This window comes from Pan paniscus, chromosome 3 (genome assembly GCF_029289425.2).
Source record: "Pan paniscus chromosome 3, NHGRI_mPanPan1-v2.0_pri, whole genome shotgun sequence".
NCBI lineage: Eukaryota > Metazoa > Chordata > Mammalia > Primates > Hominidae > Pan > Pan paniscus.
Genome location: NC_073252.2, coordinates 709,643 through 729,050, shown reverse-complemented (window position 1 = coordinate 729,050; position 19,408 = coordinate 709,643). Strand labels below are relative to the sequence as shown.

At 41.1% G+C, this 19,408-nt stretch overlaps 1 protein-coding gene across 6 annotated transcripts in view; it reads left to right on the top strand.

Moving 5' to 3' along the window:
- The window catches only part of ZNF721 (zinc finger protein 721), an 84,675-nt gene that overhangs the window by 25,695 nt on the left and 39,572 nt on the right, over window positions 1-19,408 (top strand). For 2 of the 6 annotated variants that reach the window (XM_063603613.1, XM_063603614.1), the window contains 2 exons: window positions 138-264; window positions 17,248-17,403. The exons of 1 other annotated variant lie outside the window; for it this stretch is intronic. In XM_063603613.1, coding sequence (XP_063459683.1) covers window positions 138-264; window positions 17,248-17,403 — 283 coding nt within the window. Of the gene's footprint in view, window positions 1-136; window positions 265-17,247; window positions 17,404-19,408 lie in introns of those variants that run through there. 3 more of the 6 variants (XM_034958090.4, XM_008963735.4, XM_034958091.3) reach the window with 2 other exon arrangements.

Sequence of the window (19,408 nt, the reverse complement as noted above, 5' to 3'; positions counted from 1 at the left end):
CTTTAGAGAACATTACTGTGTTGAAAGTTGTTTTATCAGATAATCCCAGTCAGTCACATGTCAGAACTGGTTCTCTTAACACATTTCACCTGTAGTCAAATTAAGACCTCTGTCACTTGATACATATGTATTTTCAGGAACCCTTAACATTCAGGGATGTGGCCATAGAATTCTCTCCAGAAGAGTGGAAATGCCTGGACCCTGCCCAGCAGAATTTGTATAGAGATGTGATGTTGGAGAACTACAGAAACCTGGTCTCCCTAGGTGAGGATAACTTTAATGCATAATTCCTAATACTCCCTCTGAGTTTTATTTTCTATTTTTGTAGAATGTCTTTTGAGATATATCTATATAAAAATGTGTGTCTCACACACACAGCTATGTAAGTTATATATGTGTATAGTAAATTCTTAACATTGTTGATAGATTCTCAGAAACTGTAAGTGAAGCAACATATCATTTAGGAAAATGAATTTTAGGGCTGGGTGCAGTGGCTCACGCCTGTAATCCCAGCACTTTGGGAGGCTGAGGTGGGCAGATCAGGAGGTCAGGAGTTTGAGACCAGCCTTGCCAACATGGCAAAAACCCTGTCTCTACTAAAAATACAAAAAACTAGCTGGGCATGGTGGCAGGTGCCTGTAATCCAGCTACTTGGGAGGCTTAGGCGGAGAATCACTTGAACCTGGGAGGCAGAGGTTGCAGTGAGCCGAGATTGCGCCATTGAACTCCTGTCTGGGCGACAAGAGCAAAACTCCGTCTCAAAAAAACCAAAAAACAAAAAATAATAATTTTAGCAAAGTTTAATTGATACAAACGAGTTATGTTTGGTATATAGCAACATTGCTTCATATAAAGTTGCAGTTTTCAAGAACCTGTTTTGAACATTAAGTGAGGACTTACTCTTCATTTGTGTTTGTGTGACATGGATTTTTCTGTTAAATAAAAATTGTTTAACTATATTTAATGTGTACAATGTAATGATTTGATATGCATATATTTTGTAATATATGCATATATTTTATTGTAAAATAAAATATAATCAAGTTGATCAACATATCTATTACCTCATATAGATCATGATTTTTTTGGTAATAAGAACACTTAAGGCCTAGTGTCCTAGCAAATTGTAAGCATACATTACAGTATTATTAATTATAAATGGAATACTGTTTTGCTAATCTAATGCTAATGTACATTAGCATTAGGTTTCTCCTTAGGTTTCTCCTTATTCAACTTACTCAACTTATAACTAAAAATTTATACTCTTTGAACGTCTCATATTCCCTCCCTTAGGCACTAACAATCGCCATTCTACTTTCTGCTTTTATGAGTTTACATTTTTAGATTTACCCGTCTATGTAAAAAGAAGCAGTTTCTTTGTCTGTCTGTGTTTGGCTAATTTCATTTAGCATCATGTCCTCCAAGTCTATCCATGTTGTAAAAGACTAGATTTTCTTTTCTCTTATGGCTGAATAATATTCTACTGTGTATATATACACTGTATATTTTGGCTATTGTAAAAATACTACAATGAACATGGGGCTGAAGATATTTCTTCAAGGTGTTAATTTAATTTCCTTTGGTAGTATGACCAGAAGTGGTATTGCTGGATTATATGATATGTCCATTTTTATTTTTTACTGGTTTTTATGATGATTTTATCAATTTACATCTCACTAACAGCATACAGCATATACCTTGTATGTATGTCTTTGGGAAAAAAAATCTAACCTTTTGCCCATTTTTGAATGGGTTATCATCATTATTATTGTTTTGCTTTGAATTGCAGAAGTTTCTTAAACATTTTGGATATGGATATTAACTTCTTTTCTTTTTTTTGAGACAGAGTCTTCCTCTGTCACCAGGCTACAGTGCGGTGGCATGATCTCAGCTCACTGCTAACTCCGCCTCCTGGGTTCAAGCAATTCTCCTGCCTTAGCCTCCCGAGTAGCTGTGATTCCTGGTGCACACCACCACACCCAGCTAAGTTTTGTATTTTTTAGTAGAGCTGGGGTTTCACCATGTTGGCCAGGATGGTCTCGATCTCTTGGCCTCCCAAATTGCTGGAATTACAGGTGTGAGCTGCTGCGCCCAGCCTTCTATTTTATTTTATTTTATTTTTTGAGACAGAGTTTTGCTCTTGTTGCCCGGGCTGGAGTACAGTAGCATGATCTCGGCTCACTGCAATCTCTGCCTCCCGGGTTCAAGCGATTCTTCTGCCTCAGCCTCCCAAGTAGCTGGGAATTACAGGCATGCACCACCAGACTTGGCTAATTTTGTATTTTTAGTAGAGATGGGGTTTCTCTATGTTTGTCAGGCCGGTCTCGATCTCCTGACCTCAAGTGATCCTCCCGCCTTGTTCTCCCAAAATTAACTTGTTATCAGGTATATCGCTCGCAAATATTTCTATCCTGTAGAGTTTTTAGAAATTTTGTTTCTCTTTGCTGTGAAGAAGCAGTTTACTTTGATACAATCCCACTTGTTTGTATTTTTTGTTGTTGCTTTGCTTTTGATGGCATATCAAAAAATTATTGCCAAGACCAGTATCAAGGTTTTTCCATATGTTTTCTTCAGGAGTTCTAAGGTTTTTGTCTTACGTGTAAGTGTTTCATTTTGAGTTAGTTTTGGGGTATGGTATAAGACAATGGTCTACTTTTGCCAGGCACAGTGGCTCACGCCTGTAATCCCAGCACTTTGGGAGGCAGAGGCAGGTGGGTCACGAGGTCGGGAGATGGAGACCATCCTGGCTAACGTGGTGAAACCCCGTCTCTACTAAAAATACAAAAAATTAGCTGGGCATGGTGGCGGATGCCTGTAGTCCTAGCTACTCGGGAGGCTGAGGCAGGAGAATGGCGTGAACCCGTGAGGCGGGAGCTTGCAGTGAGCCGAGATGGCGCCACTGCACTCCAGTCTGGGCAACAGAACGAGACCATCTCAAAAAAAAAGTTCTACTTTTATTCTTTTGCTTGTGGCTCTCCAGTTTTTCTAGCACCATGTATTGACAAGACTATAATTTCTGAATTGTATATTCATGATCCCCTTGCCAAAATTCGTTGACCTTGTATGCATGGATTTGTTTCTGGGCTCTCTATTCTGTTCATTGGTTTTTGTATGTGTGTTTATGCACATGCCATACTCTTTTGCTTACTACAACCTTTACATAAAGTTTAAAATTAAGAAGTGTGATGCCCCTAGCTTTGTTCTTTCTCACGATGGCTCAGATTATTTAAAGTTGTTTAAGGTTACACTTAAATTTTACAATTGTGTTTTCTATTACTGTGAAAAATGACACTAAAATTTTGATAGGGATCGCGTTTGAATCTACAAATCACTTTCGATAATATACTTTGACAATATTAGTGATCCTAATGAAATATGTGTTTGTGTCTGCTTCAATTTCTGTCATTATTGTATTTAGTGTATACATTTATTGTTATACACTAGATTTTGTGCTTTATTGTATTTAGTGTATAAATTTTTTATTTCATTTGTTAAATTTATTTTGAATTTCTTATTTTTATAGTATTGTAAATTGAATTTTTTTCTTTTTTTTGGGAAATTTTGTTGTTACTTTATGGAAATGAAACAAATATTTGTATGTTGGGGCAGGTGTAGTGGTTCATTTTTGTAATCCCAGCACTTTCAGAGGCCAAGGCATGTGGATCACTTGAGCACAGGAGTTTGAGATGAGCCTGGGCCTCAGAGTGAGACCATGTTTCAAAAACACACACAAAAAAACCCGCAAGTATTTACATGTTGGTTATGTATCCTGATACCTTAATGAATGCTTTTATTAGTTCAGTTTTTGTTATTCTACCCTAGGGTTTCATATATATGCATGATCATATTATCTACAAACAGTAACATTTTTTCTTCTTTTGCATGCAGCAGAGCTTTGTTCTCCTTTTTCTTGCCTAATTGTTCTGATACAAACTTTTGGTAATAATGTTAAGATAGAAGCTGTGGTCCTGGAGGCATGCTTGCAGATCTTGGCTTCAGCTGTGGTCCCTGAAGCAGACCTGTGTCTGTATATTTTAAGGATTTAACAATGATTACAGTTTGTATAATCTGTTTTTTGACAGGTAAACATCTCCTTTTGTTGGGTCCCCAGGCTGATGAGATTACCTCTGGGGTTGCAGAGAAGAAGGGTTGTAGCTGAGTCTCAAGGGTGCTGCTGGGTCTGCTGTGTGGCCTGCCTTTGAGGGTTGTGTTACCAGAGATTTAGACAGTCACAGATTATTTCTGGGCCCTGGAAAGATTAGATTTCCTTGAGGACATTAATCTATATGGCAGGCAGTAGGATTGGGTTTTGAAATTTGTCTGCATATGATGGCCCAAATACCAGGTGTATAAATGGGTTTAGCTTTTACTGACTACCTGGGAACAGTTTTTTTTTTTTCTTTTTTTTGTGACAGAGTCTGGTTCTGTCGCCCAGGCTGGAGTGTAGTGCCATGAACTTGGCTCACTGCAACCTCCGCCTCCCAGGTTCAAGCGATTCTCCTGCCTCAGCCTCCCAACTAGCTGGGAGTACAGGCGCTTCCATCACACCCAGCTAATTTTTTTTTTTTTTTTTGAGTCGGAGTCTTACTCTGTCACCCAGGCTGGAGTGCAGTGGCGCTATCTCAGCTCACTGCAAGCTCCGCCTGCTGGGTTCATGCCATTCTCCTGCCTCAGCCCCCCAAGTAGCTGGGACTACAGGCGCCCGTCACCGTGCCAGGCTAAATTTTTGTATTTTTAATAGAGACGGGGTTTCACCGCGGTCTCGATCTCCTGACCTCGTGATCCGCCCGCCTCGGCCTCCCAAAGTGCTGGGATTACAGGTGTGAGCCACCGCACCCGGCACGCTCGGCTAATTTTTTGTATTTTTAGTAGAGACGGGGTTTCACTGTGTTAGCCAGGCTGGTCTTGATCTCCTGACCTCCTGATTTGCCCGCCTCGGCCTCCCAAAGTGCTGGGCTTACAGGCGTGAGCCACCGTGCCCAGCCCCTGGGAACAGTTTTTATAGGTCTCTCTGTGGGCCTCTGAGTGTGTACGAGTGGCCACGGACTGTGACTACAAATGGCTTGAACTGAGTCACAGGGCTGCTTCAAGGAGCACAACTGAGGCCAGGATCTGCAGGCCTGCCTCCAGGGTCATGGCTGGGTGTGTCTTCCTGCAGGTCTCTTGATGGGAAGGACCATTTCTGGACTATAGCTGAGATTGAGAACTGCTTCATAATCCTCAGTAAGACCAAGCTGCATGCACCATTTTCTTGTCTGTAGCCATGTCTATGGGCTCTGGAGTTGGCCACCTGGGTGAGGGCCTGCTTTTTCCAAATAACCCTTCCTTGGTCTTTGACTCCACTGAGGTTTCACAACCCTAACTATAGGCAAGCACCATTCTACTTATGTTTTCTAGGAATTTACTACTTAAAATATCTTATGTAAGTGGAATCATACACTGTCACTTTGTTAGTGTCTTATTAAATAATGGTGTCTAAATAGTGTCTTATTAAAATAATGGCTTTAAGATTTATCCTTATTGTATGATCCGACAAGATATTTTCATTTGATTCTAAAGAATTTTTCATTGTATGTGTAAGCCATGTAAGCCACATCCTTTTGTTTTTGTTTTTGTTTTTGTTTTTTTTGAGATGGAGTCTTGCTCTGTCACCCAGGCTGGAGTGCAGTGGCGCAATCTCGGCTCACTGCAAGCTCCACCTCCTGGGTTCACACCATTCTCCTGCGTCAGCCTCCAGCTGGGACTACAGGTACCTGCCACCACGCCCGGCTAATTTTTTTTTTTGTATTTTTAGTAGAGACGGGGTTTCACCGTGTTAGCCAGGATGATCTCTATCCCCTGACCTTGTGATCTGCCTGCCTTGGCCTCCCAAAGTGCTGGGATTACAGGCGTGAGCCACTGCGCCCGGCCAAGCCGCATCCTTTTAAATTATTCATCTGTTGAAGGATGTTTGAGGTTTTTCACTTTTTGGCTTTTGTAAGTAATATGGTTTGGATCTGTGGCGCCATTCAAATCTCACATCAAATTGTAAGCCTGAATGTTGTAGGTGGGGCCTGGTGGGAGGTGCTGGATTATATGGTTGGATTCTCATGAATCATTTAATACCATTGCCTTTGGTACTCTCTTTGCCATAATGAGTGATTTCTCCTGAGATGTCACTTTCTTTCTTTGTTTTTTTGATATCTCATCCATCGCAGTTTAATCTACAAATGAAATTTCTACAGAAACAGGAACTATTTTAACAAAGAAAAAAATCCCTCATTCAGACTTCTTTGGTAGTGGTAATGGCTGCAAATTTGCAGCATTTAGAAAACTACACTATCAACAAGCTTTCCTTTATGAACTGAGATGTACAAAATGTAGAAAGCAGATGAAAGTGAATTATTTCTTCAACATTTTAGTAAAACTTCTGATAGAGTTCAAAGCACATAACAACTCAAGCATAAATGAAGATGGAGAGCCTGGGGAGTTTGATTTCTTAAATTTTCCAAAAAGGTATTATTGCAAACATATAGGATTTCCCCCCATTTTAACCTTACCAGTTTCAAAGGAAAGTAAAGGTACTGGATTACATGAAGACAGCATGTGTGCGAGTGCACACGCATGCAGGGTGGCAGGTAGAGTGTCTAATTCCTTTTTCTTACTACCCAAGTCTCACTTCACAGAAATCATTAGGTAAAGGAAAACCAACGAGGAGTTCTGCAGTTTTCTTTTAATAACTGAGGCTGAGGCAAGAGAATCGCTTCAACCCTGGAGGCGGAGGTTGCAGTGAGCCAAGATCGTGCCACTGCATTCCAGCCTGAACGACAGAGTGAGACTCCACCTCAAAAAAAAAAAAAAAGAAAAGAAAAACGACAACAAAAAAGATAAAAGGCAGAGAAATAACTTATGACTACCATTTTGTTCATTGTTTTCTGACCATGTAGTAGTTTATGTTTTTTAATTCTTTCATGCTGTCTTCCCTTGTGTAGTGTTGAGTTGTTTTGTTTCTATTGTTACATGCTTTGTTTTCCTTTTTCATGTGTGTATCTACTGCAGTTTTGTTTTGTTTTTTTTGTAATTTCCAAGAGACATAAAATATCTCATAATTATAAAAGCGTAGCTTGGCCAGGCACAGTGGCTCACGCCTGTAATCCCAGCACTTTGGGAGGCCGATCACGAGGCCGATCATGAGGTCAGGAGATCGAGACCATCCTGGCTAACATGGTGGAAACCCATCTCTACTAAAAATACAAAAAAATTAGCCGGGCGTGGTGGTGGATGCCTGTAGTCCCAGCTACTTGGGAGGCTGAGGCAGGAGAATGGCGTGAACCCAGGGCGCGGAGCTTGCAGTAAGCCGAGATGGCACCACTGCACTCCAGCCTGGGCGACAGAGTGAGACTCCGTCTCAAAAACAAAAAACAAAAAACAAAAGCCTAGCTTAAGATAACAATCTAACTTCTTTTTTATTCACATAGGGTCTTGCTTTGTTTCCCAGGCTGTAGTGCAGTGGTGCATTCACAGCTCAGTTCGGCCTCAACTCTCCAATATCAAACAATTTTCCCATCTCAGCCTCCCAAGTAGCTGGGAATACAAGTACACGCCACCAGGTCCAGCTAAGTTTTTTGGTATTTTTTTGTAGAGACAGGGTTTTGCTATGTTGCTCAGGCTGATCTTGAATTCCTGGGCTCCAGAAATCCACCTGCCATGGCCTCCCAAAGTGCTAGGTTTACAGGCATGTATCATCAGGCCCAGCTGCTGTTTTTTTTTTTTTTTTTTTTTTTTTAATGGAATCTTGCTCTATCACCCAGGCTGGAGTCCAGGGGCACGATCTTGGCTCACCACAACCTCCGTCTCCTGGGTTCAAGCAATTCTTCTGCCTCAGCCTCCCGAGTAGCTGAGACTGCAGGCACCTGCCACCACACCTGGCTAATTTTGTTTTTTTGTATTTTTAGTAGAGACAGGGTTTCACCGTGTTAGCCATGATGGTCTCGATCTCCTGACCTCGTGATCCTCCTGCCTCGGCCTCCCAAAGTGCTGGGATTACAGGCGTGAGCCACCGTGCCCAGCCCCAGCTGCTGCTTTTTAAAAAAAGACTAAATAGCATTCTGAAATCTTTATTTTATTTTATTCCTGTATTTATTTTAGAGACAGGGTCCTGCTATATTGACCAACTGGTTTTGAACTCCTGGCCTCAAGCAAAAGTTAACCTCTATGTATAAAAATATTAAACAGTTTTACTCCCTTCAACACACTATTTATGTCACACTTTACATCTTTTTATATTATATTATTATGTACCATTAACAGATTATTGAAGCTATATGCTTTATTCACTCTTTCATTTTTTTCTTTTTTAATTAGGAACTTTCAAATGACTTTTTTTTTTTTTTTTTTTTTTTTTTTTTTTGAGGTGGAGTCTCGCTCTGTAGCCCAGGCTGGAGTGCAGTGGTGTGATCTCGGCTCACTGCAATCTCTGCCTCCCAAGTTCAAGCGATTCTCCTGCCTCAGCCCCCAAGTAGCTAGGATTACAGGCACCTGCCACCATGTCCAGCCAATTTTTGTATTTTTAGTAGAGATGGGTTTCACCATGTTGGCCAGGCTGGTCTTGAACCCCTGACCTCAGGTGATCCACCCGCCTTGGCCTCCCAAAGTGCTGGGATTACGGGTGTGCGCAACCGCACCCAGCCTCAAATGACTTTAAAGTTTGCTGATTTTATCCTCTGTATAACTGAGTCTCCTTGTTAAAGCTTTCTGTTAAAATTTTTTAGTTCTACTATTGTGTGCTTCAGCATATCTCCTTGGTTCCTTAATGATTTCTCTTTATTATAATTGATTTTCTTCATACATTGTTGCAAAAAATTTAGTAATCTTTGTACTTTTGCATCTTATCGAGATTTTTTAAGATAATTATTTTGAATTCTCTGTTAGCCATTTTTTTCATCTGTATTAGCAATTTATTTTTTATTATTATGCTCTAAGTTCTGAGGTATATGTGTGGAATGTGCAGGTTTGTTACATAGGTATACACATGCCATGGTGGTTTGCTGCACCCATCAACCCGTCATCTACATTAGGTATTTCTCCTAATGCTATCCCTCCCCTAGCCCCCCCATTCCCTTACAAGTCCCGGTGTGTGATGTTTCCCTTGGTGTGTCCATGTGTTCTCATTGTTCAACTCCCACTTAGGAGTGAGAACATGCAGTGTTTGGTTTCCTGTCTTTGTGTTAGTTTGCTGAGAATGATGGTTTCCAGCTTCATCCATGTCCCTGCATAGGACATGAACTCATCCTTTTTTATGGCTCCATAGCATTCCATGGTGTATATGTGCCACATTTTCTTTATCCAGTCTACCATTGATGGGCATTTGGGTTGGTTCCAAATCTTTGCTACTGTAAACAGTGCTGCAATAAAAATACGTGTTCATGTGTCTTTGTAGTAGAATGATTTATAATCCTTTGGGTATATATCCAGTAATGGGATTATGGGGTCAAATGGTATTTCTGGGTCTAGATCCTTGAGGAATCGCCACACTGTCTTCCACAATGATTGAACTAGCTTACACTCCCACCAACAGTGTAAAAGCATTCCTATTTCTCCACATCCTCTCCAGCACCTATTGTTTCCTGACTTCTTAATGATTGCCATTCTAACTGGCATAAGATGGTATCTTATTGTGGTTTTGATTTGCATTTCTCTAACGACCAGTGATGATGAGCTTTTTCTCATATGTTTGTTGGCCACATAAATGTCTTCTTTTGAGAACTGTCTGTTCATATCCTTTGCCCACTTTTTGATGGGGTGGTTTGGTTTTCTCTTGTAAATTTGTTTAAGTTCTTTGTAGTTTCTGGATATTATTCCTTTGTCAGATGGGTAGATTGCAAAAAAATTTTCTCCCATTCTGTAGGTTGCCTGTTCACTCTGATGATAACTTCTTTTGCTGTGCAGAAGCTCTTTAGTTTAATTAGGTCCCATTTGTCAATTTTGGCTTTTGTTGCCATTGCTTTTGGTGTTTTAGTCATGAAGTCTTTGCCTGTGCCCGTGTCCTGAATGGTATTGCCTAGGTTTTCTTCTAGGGTTTTTATGATTTTAGGCCTTACATTTACGTCTTTAATCCATCTTGAGTTAATTGTTGTATAAGGTGTAAGGAAGGGGTCCAGTTTCAGTTTTCTGCATATGGCTAGCCAGTTTTCCCAACACCATTTATTAAATAGGGAATCCTTTCCCTGTTGCTTGTTTTTGTCAGGTTTGTCGAAGATCAGATGGTTGTAGATGTGTGGTGTTATTTCTGAGGCATCTGTTCTGTTCCATTGGTCTGTATCTCTGTTTTGGTATCAGTACCATGCTGTTTTGGTTCCTGTAGCCTTGTAGTATAGTTTGAAGTCAGGTAGCTTGATGCCTCCAGCTTTGTTCTTTCTGCTTAGGATTGTCTTGACTATATGGGCTATTTTTGGTTCCATATGAAATTTAAAGTAGTTTTCTCCAATTCTGTGAAGAAAGTCAGTGGTAGCTTGATGGGAATAGCATTGAATCTATAAATTACTTTGGGCAGTATGGCCATTTCATGATAATTGATTCTTTCTATCCATGAGCATGGAATGTTTTTCCATTTGTTTGTGTCCTCTTATTTCCTTGAGCAGTGGTTTGTAGTTCTCCTTGAAGAGGTCTTTTACATCCCTTGTAAATTGTATTCCTAGGTATTTTATTCTTTTTGTAGCAGTTGTGAATGGGAGTTCACTCATGATTTGGCTCTCTGTTTGTCTATTATTGGTATATAGGAATGTTGTGATTTTTACAAATCAGTTTTGTATCCTGAGACTGCTGAAGTTGCATATCAGCTTAAGGAGATTTTGGGCTGAGACGATTGGGTTTTCTAAATATACAATCATGTCATCTGCAAACAGAGACAATTTGACTTCCTGTCTTCCTATTTGAATACCCTTTCTTTCTTTCTCTTGCCTAATTGCCTTGGCCAGAATTTCCAATACTATTTTTTTTTTTTTGAGATGGAGTCTTGCTTTGTCACCTAGGTTGGAGTGCAGTGGCGTGATCTTGGCTCACTGCAACCTCCATCTCCTGGGTTCATGCAATTCTCCTGCCTCAGCCTCCCGAGTAGCTGGGATTACAGGCATGTGCCACCACGCCTGGCTAAGTTTTGTATTTTTGGTAGAGACAGGGTTTCACCATATTGGTCAGGCTGGTCTTGAACTCCTGACCTCAAGTGATCCACCCACCTCAGCCTCCCAAAGTGCTGGGATTACAGGCATGAGCCACCACACCCGGCTTTCCAATACTATTTTGAGTAGGAGTGGTGAGAGAGGGCATCCTTGTCTGGTCCCGGTTTTCAAAGGGAATGCTTCCAGCTTTTGCCCATTCAGTATAATATTGGCTGTGTTTGTCATAAATAGCTCTTATTATTTTGAGATACATTCCATCAGTACCTAGTTGATTGAGAGTTTTTAGCATGAAGGGGTGTTGAATTTTATTGAAGGCCCTTTCTGCATCTATTGAGATAATCATGTGGTTTTTGTCATCAGTTCTGTTTATGTAATTGATTACATTTATTGATTGGCGTTATGTTGAACTAGTGTTTCATGCTAGGGATGAAGCCGAGTTGATCATGGCGGATAAGCTTTTTGATGCGCTGCTGGATTCATTTGGTTTGCCAGTATTTTATTGAGGATTTTCACATCGATGTTCATCGGGGATATTGGCCTGAAATTTTTTCTTTTGTTGTGTCTCTGCCAGGCTTTGTTATCAGGATGATGCTGGCCTCATAAAATGAGTTAGGGAGGAGTCCCTCTTTTTCTATTATTTGGAATAGTTTCAGAAGGCATGGTACCAGCTCCCCTTTGTACCGTTAGTAGAATTGGCTGTGAATCCATCTGGTCGTGGCTTTTTTTGGTTGGTAGGCTATTAATTACTGCCTCAATTTCAGAACTTGTTACTGGTCTATTCAGGGGTTCAACTTCTTCCTGGTTAAGTCTTGGGAGGGTGTATGTGTCCAGGAATTTATCCATTTCTTCTGGATTTTCTAGTTTATTTGCGTAGAGTTGTTTATCGTATTCTCTGATGGTAGTTTGTTGCTGTGGGATCAGTGTTGATATCCCCTTTATCATTTTTTATTGTGTCTATTTGATTCTTCTCTCTTTTCTTCTTTGGTAGTGTTGCTAGTGGTCTATCTATTTTGTTGATCTTTTCAAAAAACCGCCTCCTGGAGTTGTTGATTTTTTTTTTTTTTTTGAAAGGGTCTTTCGTGTCTCTATTTCCTCCAGTTCTGCTCTGATCTTAGTTATTTCTTGTCTTCTGCTAGCTTTTGAATTTGTTTGCACCTGCTTCTCTAGTTCTTTTAATTGTGATGATAAGGTGTCAATTTTAGGTCTTTTCTGCTTTCTTTTGTGGGCATTTAGTGGTATAGATTTCCCTCCAAAGACTGCTTTGGCTGTGTACCAGAGATTCTAGTAGGTTGTGTCTTTGTTCTCATTGGTTTCAAAGAACTTATTTATTTCTACCTTAATTTCATTATTTACCCAGTAGTCATTCAGGAGCAAGTTGTTCAGTTTCCATGTAGTTGTGCGGTTTTGAGTTTCTTAATCCTGAGTCCTAATTTGATTGCACTGTTGTCTGAGAGACTGTTATAATTTTCGTTCTTCTGCATTTGCTGAAGTGTGTTTTACTTCCAATTATGTGGTCAACTTTAGATTAAGTGCGATGTGGTGCCGAGAATAATGTATGTTCTATTGATTTGGGGTGGAGAGTTCTGTCGATGTCTATTAGGTCTGCTTGGTCCAGAGGTGAGTTCAAGTCCTGAATATCCTTGTTAATTTTCTGTCTCATTGATCTAATATTGACAGTGGGGTGTTAAAGTCTCCCATTATTATTGTGTGAGAGTCTAAGTCTCTTTGTGGGTCTCTAAAAACTTGCTTTATGAATCTGGGTGCTCCTGTATTGGGTGCATATATATTTAGGATAGTTATCTCTTCTTGTTGCATTCATCCCTTTACCATTAGGTAATGCCCCCTCCCCACCTTTTGTTTTTTGAGACGGAGTCTTGCTCTCTTGCCCAGGCTGGAGTGTAGTGGCACAATCTCAGCTCACTGGAAGCTCCGCCTCCTGGGTTCACGCCATTCTCCTGCCTCAGCCTCCTGAGTAGCTGGGACTACAGGCGCCCGCCACCACGCCCGGCTAATTTTTTGTATTTTTAGTAGAGATGGGGTTTCACCATGTTAACCACGGATGGTCTTGATCTCCTGACCTCGTGATCTGTCCACCTCGGCCTCTCAAAGTGCTGGGAGTTACAGGTGTGAGCCACTGCACCTGACCCCTTCTGTTTTTTATCTTTGTTGGTTTAAAGTCTGTTTTATCAGAGACTAGGATTGCAACTGCTGCTTTTTTTTTTTGCTTTCCATTTGCTTGGTAAATATTCCTCCCTCCCTTTATTTTGAGCCTGTGTTTGTCTTTGCACATGAGATGGGTCTCCTCAATATAGCACACTGATGGGTCTTGACTCTAATTTTCCAGTCTGTGTCTTTTAATTGGGGCATTTAGCCGTTTTACATTTAAGATTAATATTGTTACATGTAAATTTGATACTGTCATTATGATGCTAGCTGGTTATTTTGCCCATTAGTTGGTGCAGTTTCTTCATAGTGTCGATGGTCTTTACAGTTTGGTATGTTTTTGCAGTGGGTGGTACCGGTTTTTCTTTTTCATATGTCCATCCTTCAAGAGCTCTTCTAAGGCAGGCCTGGTGGTGACAAAATCTCTCAGCATTTGCTTGTTTGTAAAGGATTTTATTTTTCCTTCGCTTATGAAGCTTGCTTTGGCTGGATATGAAATTCTGGGTTGAAAATGATTTTCTTTAAGAATGTTGAATATTGGCCCCCACTTTCTTCTGGCTTGTAGGGTTTCTGCAGAGAGATCTGCTGTTAGTCTGATGGGCTTCCCTTTGTGGGTAACCTGACCTTTCTCTCTGGCTGCCCTGAACATTTTCTGTTAGGCATTTTTTAGATCTGTTTTTTTTTTTTCTTTAGACGGAGTCTTGCTCTGTCACCCAGGCTGGAGTGCAGTGGCGCAATCTCAGCTCACTGCAGCCTCTGCCCCCTGGGTTCCAGCGATTTTCCTGCCTCAGCCTCCTGGGTGGCTGGGACTACAGGCACATGCCACCACGCCCTGCTAATTTTTGTATTTTTAGTAGAGATGGGGTCTTGCCATGTTGGCCAGGCTGGTCTCGAACTCCTGACCTTGGGTGATATGCCCGCCTTGGCCTCCAAAGTGCTGGGATTACAGGCGTGAGCTACCACGCCTGGCTTAGATCTGTGTGTTATTGTTAGTGGTTCCTGGAGCATTTTTAGTTTCCTTTAGTGGTGTTATGTTTGCCTGATCCTTCATAAGTCATGAAGCCTTGTTTTGATGTCCTTGCATCTGAAGGAGTAAATACCTCTTTCAGTCATTATAGACTAGTTTGGGGAGGTAAATATCTTCTGTTGGATTCTGGGCTGATGAGATTTCCACTGAGATTGTAACAAAGTGTTTCAGATCCAGGTTACATAAGTCCTACTGGGTCTGCAGTGAAATTCATGCTTGGGAGACCTGTTATCTGGGCATCAGACAGTTGTGGATTCTATCTATTTTCTGAGAAGACTGAACTTTCTTCAAGATGTTGATCAATATGACTGGCACTGAGGAAAAAAGCTTCCAGTTATATCTGCAGATTAAGGTGCTGATACAAATCAATGTGAGCAGGTGTGGCTCCCGCTGTGTCGCTCTTGCGAGGTATTTGGAAATGCTCTAACCTAGTCATTGGACAGGTTCCTAAATGAGCAGTACTGACCCTTGATCACAGCTAAGAGGGTGTGAAACTGATTCATGCGGCTGCTTCAGGATACACAGCTGAGACCAAAGTGTTCAGGTCTGTTTTTGGGTTCATGGCATTTCTCCCTCCAGATTTCTGGGTTGGCAGGACTTCTTTCAGACTCTAGGTGACAGAGACCAGAGCTTGGTTATAGGACTGCTTCACGATTCACAGTGGGAATAAAGTCAGCATGCCTACAGGGGCACATACAGGTGTGTCTTTTGGTAGGTCCCAGGTTAGGAAAAAATTCTTCTGGACTTTGGTTGCATGGACTTGGAATCAGGTTATAGTGCCACGTCAAGATCCACCATAAATAAATATTGGCAAGCCTACATCCAGGGGCACAGATGGATGTTTCTCTCTGTGGGTGTCTGGGCAGGATTTCTTCCACACCATGACTGATATGTGCAAAGGGTGGATTTTGGGCTAATTCAGAGATCACAGATAGAACCAACTTCTAAAGGCCTTTCACCTGAGGCATAGGTGTCTTGGTTTAGGTGTCTTCACAGATGGTGCTAGTAGCAGGAACAAAACCAAATGGTCTACAGCTAAGTCTACAATGAAAATTGGACATATTTTATTCTGGAGCTGGGACTGTGATGGGCAAGCATGCCACTCAAGCAAGGGCATGTCTTTTCAATACAGCCCTCCTCAGTCTTGGGTTCACAACCCTTGACATGGATTCCAAAGCTCCCATAAAGTTCCTTTTTTCAGGACATAACTGCTGCTTTTTTATAACTGTAGAAGTTGTGGGTAGAGAACCTCCTGCCATCTTACTGTGTTTTCAGTTTCTGATATATTCTATGTCAAATTTATCTGATTTCAAATTCAAAATTTCTGAAATAAAATGCTCACATTTACTCATTGTGTAATAAATAATTGTATTGAAATGCTTCATTCTTATTAGAGCATTTTTTAATTGAGATGCATTTTCTTTGCATGTAAGGATTCAAAATGCCACATCTTCATTAAGTACATAGTCAGAGTTGAAAACTGTAGTTAAAGGATTGTTTTTATGATACATCTATATTATATTCAGTGTTTTATAGATCAGAATTTTTTATTCTTTCAACTCTATTTTACTGGGGAGTGTTTTCATGTAGGTTCTCCTCCATCATTTATTTATTAATTTATTTATTAATTATGGAGTCTCGCTCTGTTGCTAGGCAGGAGTGCAGTGGCACAGTCTCGGCTCACTGCAACCTCCGCCTCCCGGATTCAAGTGATTCTTCTGCCTCAGGCTCCCAAGTAGCTGGTACTACAGGCGTGCGCTACCACACCCAGCTAATTTTTGTATTTTTAGTAGAGACAGGGTTTCACCATGTTAGCCAGAATGGTCTCGATCTCTTGACCTCATGATCCGCCCACATTGGCCTCCCAAAGTGTTGGGATTACAGGCATAAGCCACCGTGCCTGGCCTATTTTTAATTTTCATATTTGTATGGTAATTTTCAACTCTGTACCTTTTATGACCATGTGGTGTTTAATTCAAATAAAATTAATTCAAATAAAAATCATTGGGTTTTACTCGAAGCAATTTAAAATATATGTATAATTCAGAGATTTCTATTGCCTATAAAAGTTATCTATGTGGTGTTTGCCTTTATAAATATTGCCCTTACCTGGTTTATAAATTATTTTTTTGATAGGCCGGGCATGGTGGCTCACGCCTGTAATGTAATCCCAGCACTTTGGGAGGCCGAGGCGGGTGGATCACCTGAGGTCAGGAGTTCAAGACCAGCCTGACCAACATGGAGAAACCCTGTCTCTACTAAAAATAGAAAATTAGCCAGGTGTGGTGGCACATGCCTGTAATCCCAGCTACTCAGGAGGCTGAGGCAGGAGAATCACTTGAACCCGGGAGGCGGAGGTTGCAGTGAGCCGACATCGTGCCACTGCACTCCAGCCTGGGTGACAGAGCGAGACTCCATCTCAATAAATAAATAAATAAATAAATAAATAAATAAAAATTTTTTTGGTGATCATCACTGTTTTCTTTTGTAGGTGAGTAGGCAGAGAAACAGTGGAATATTACCACCTATTTATTGTTTGATTATGTTTTGTGAGAGAAACACTTGTTATTCGAAGGTGATTTTTGAAAAATGGAACCTTTTTAGGTAGATGTAAATATTTAGTTGTGATGAAAAACATAAAATTGCCTAAAGGTTTTCAAGTGTACAGTCTAGTGGAGTTAAGTACATTTACATTATTTTGAAATGGATCTCTGCATTTTGTCTTACAAAAGTTTAATACTCTATGAACTATAAACTGCCATTTTTTTCTTTTTCTTCAGCTCCTGAAGAACACCATTTTACTTACTGTTTCTGTAATTTTGACTGATTTTTATATTGTCATTGGTGTAATATTTTCTTTTCTTTTTTTTTTTTTTTTTTTTACTGTCTTAATGTTCTTAGGCTTTGTTTTTGGTTGGTTGGTTGGTTGTTTTGAGATGGAGTCTTGCTCTGTTGCCAGGCTAGAGCGCAGTGGCACGATCTCGGCTTACTGCAACCTCTGCCTCCCAGATTCAAACGATTCTCCTGCCTCAGCCTCCCAAGTAGCTGGGACCACAGGTGTGCACTACCATGCCCAGCTAATTTTGTATTTTTAGTAGAGACAGGGTTTCACCGTGTTGGCCAGGATGGTCTCGATCACTTGACCTCAGGTGATCCGCCCGCCTTGGCCTCCCAAAGTGCTAGGATTACAGGTGTGAGCCAGGACAACTGGCCTTAGACTTTTGTTTTTGTAAGATTGTTGTGTGCTGCGGGGTGAATGGAGAAGGAAAGACACACACACAATATCTTTAAGGGTAAACAACCTTTATCCCATGTAAATGGCAATGTAGGTATATAAGCAAATGATATAATAAGCAGATTGCAGTGGGAAGGGGAGAAGGGAAAAGAGATACATATATTTACATTCACCAGACTATGGAGGATTCACCACCAGACCGGGAAGCAAAACAGCCTGGGCTCTAGAGTCCACCATTCATCTGTGCACAGATGAGGAGAGGTCTCGTGAAGCTTTGGCGCAGTGTGGGACCCTAGCTCTTTTTGTAATGAGTTGTTTGGCATGAGGCCCAGTCACGAGGGGCTTTTGTACCTGAGCTCAAGGAACACAAAAAGATCAACTTGTTTTTGCAATTGTCTATTGTTTTTCAATAACTAACATATAGGAATAGATTGAAATAGAGATTTCTCCAAAACGGCACTGGATGAACGTGTCAAGGGGCTCACACAGCCCATTCCGGGATTTGGTGACCATTGTTTGTGTCCATGTTCAATTGAGTTCAAATTTAATATTTAACTTTTCCTCCACATTCGGCCTCAGTTTGATCCTCAACTGTAGGAAAATACCCTTACAGATACATGGGGAAGGCATAGTTGATATAGATTACAGATACAGGTAAGCACAGGAGAACTAAAAGCAGAGTTAATAAAAACCACACCCACCATGGCTTTGCAAGGAGAGTTTGTGAGAATTGTCAGGGATATACACATAACATTCAGTATGCAGTAAGGCTCAAACCCCTCCTTGGGCTGCGGTAAGCATCTCTAAAGCCATTCAGTTTTGCAACACAACAGTACACAGCTGAGCAAATTCCTCTGACAACAACATAAGTCCAGTGCTACTATCATTAAGAGCTTTGTCTACATGTAAGCTTAATATTTTAATTTGCTGCTGAAGCAGGATTGTACCAGCAGCAGGGGAGAATACTGTAGTAGGCTATCACCACCAGGGAGTCCAGCGCATTTGTATGGTGGATGGAATTAATGGCCACCCCCAAGTGTATCTCTCTGTCCATTGTAGGGGCAGGTATCACCACCCGTAGTATCCACATATCCAGAGGGCCCCCCCAGGGGACTGCAATATAGTTACTGTAATCATAGTGTACTAATGTGTTATTAAAGTAGGAAAGAGATTGTGTTTCATTAGGGACAATGCTGTTGATTTGGAGTATGTGTTGACAGTTGTCTGGTGGGAGAAACCCAGAGTAACATTAGAGGAGCCATTTAAGGCCTCCAGACAAAGTGGCGGGTGGCGGGGGCTATATGGAATCCGGCCACCAGCACAGCAGATTCCCAATATATACCGTTCCAGGCATATTGGGCAGGATACCAAGGCTTTTGATGCACGGTGAGGGTGGAGTTCACCTTTCACCTGACTTGGGCATAAATAGATTGCTTGATTTGGTCATAGGAAGTCCAGGTTGGATTGCAAGTGTTGTTGTTGTGGCCCCATTGATAGTGACATAGCCATTCAGAAATGTTGTCACGGACGATTCTTCAAGGTAGCTCATTCCTGGCGGCCTCTGGCAGCTGGACGCATAGCCGACATTGATTGTGGTTGGCTTCTTCTATAGTGGTGGCTACCCAGTTGATGAATTTATCCTTGGCCTCAGACACAAAGACACATGTGCTGACCATTAGTAGATAGGTTATTCCATTATAATGCCTCTCATTACCAGGCTTGAACATGTAATCCATTCATCCACATTCAAGTTTGCAGTTGTGGTGGAAATTTTGGCCTGTTGATCTGCCAGCTGATTAAATAGTCTGTCAAGAGAAAATAGAGATG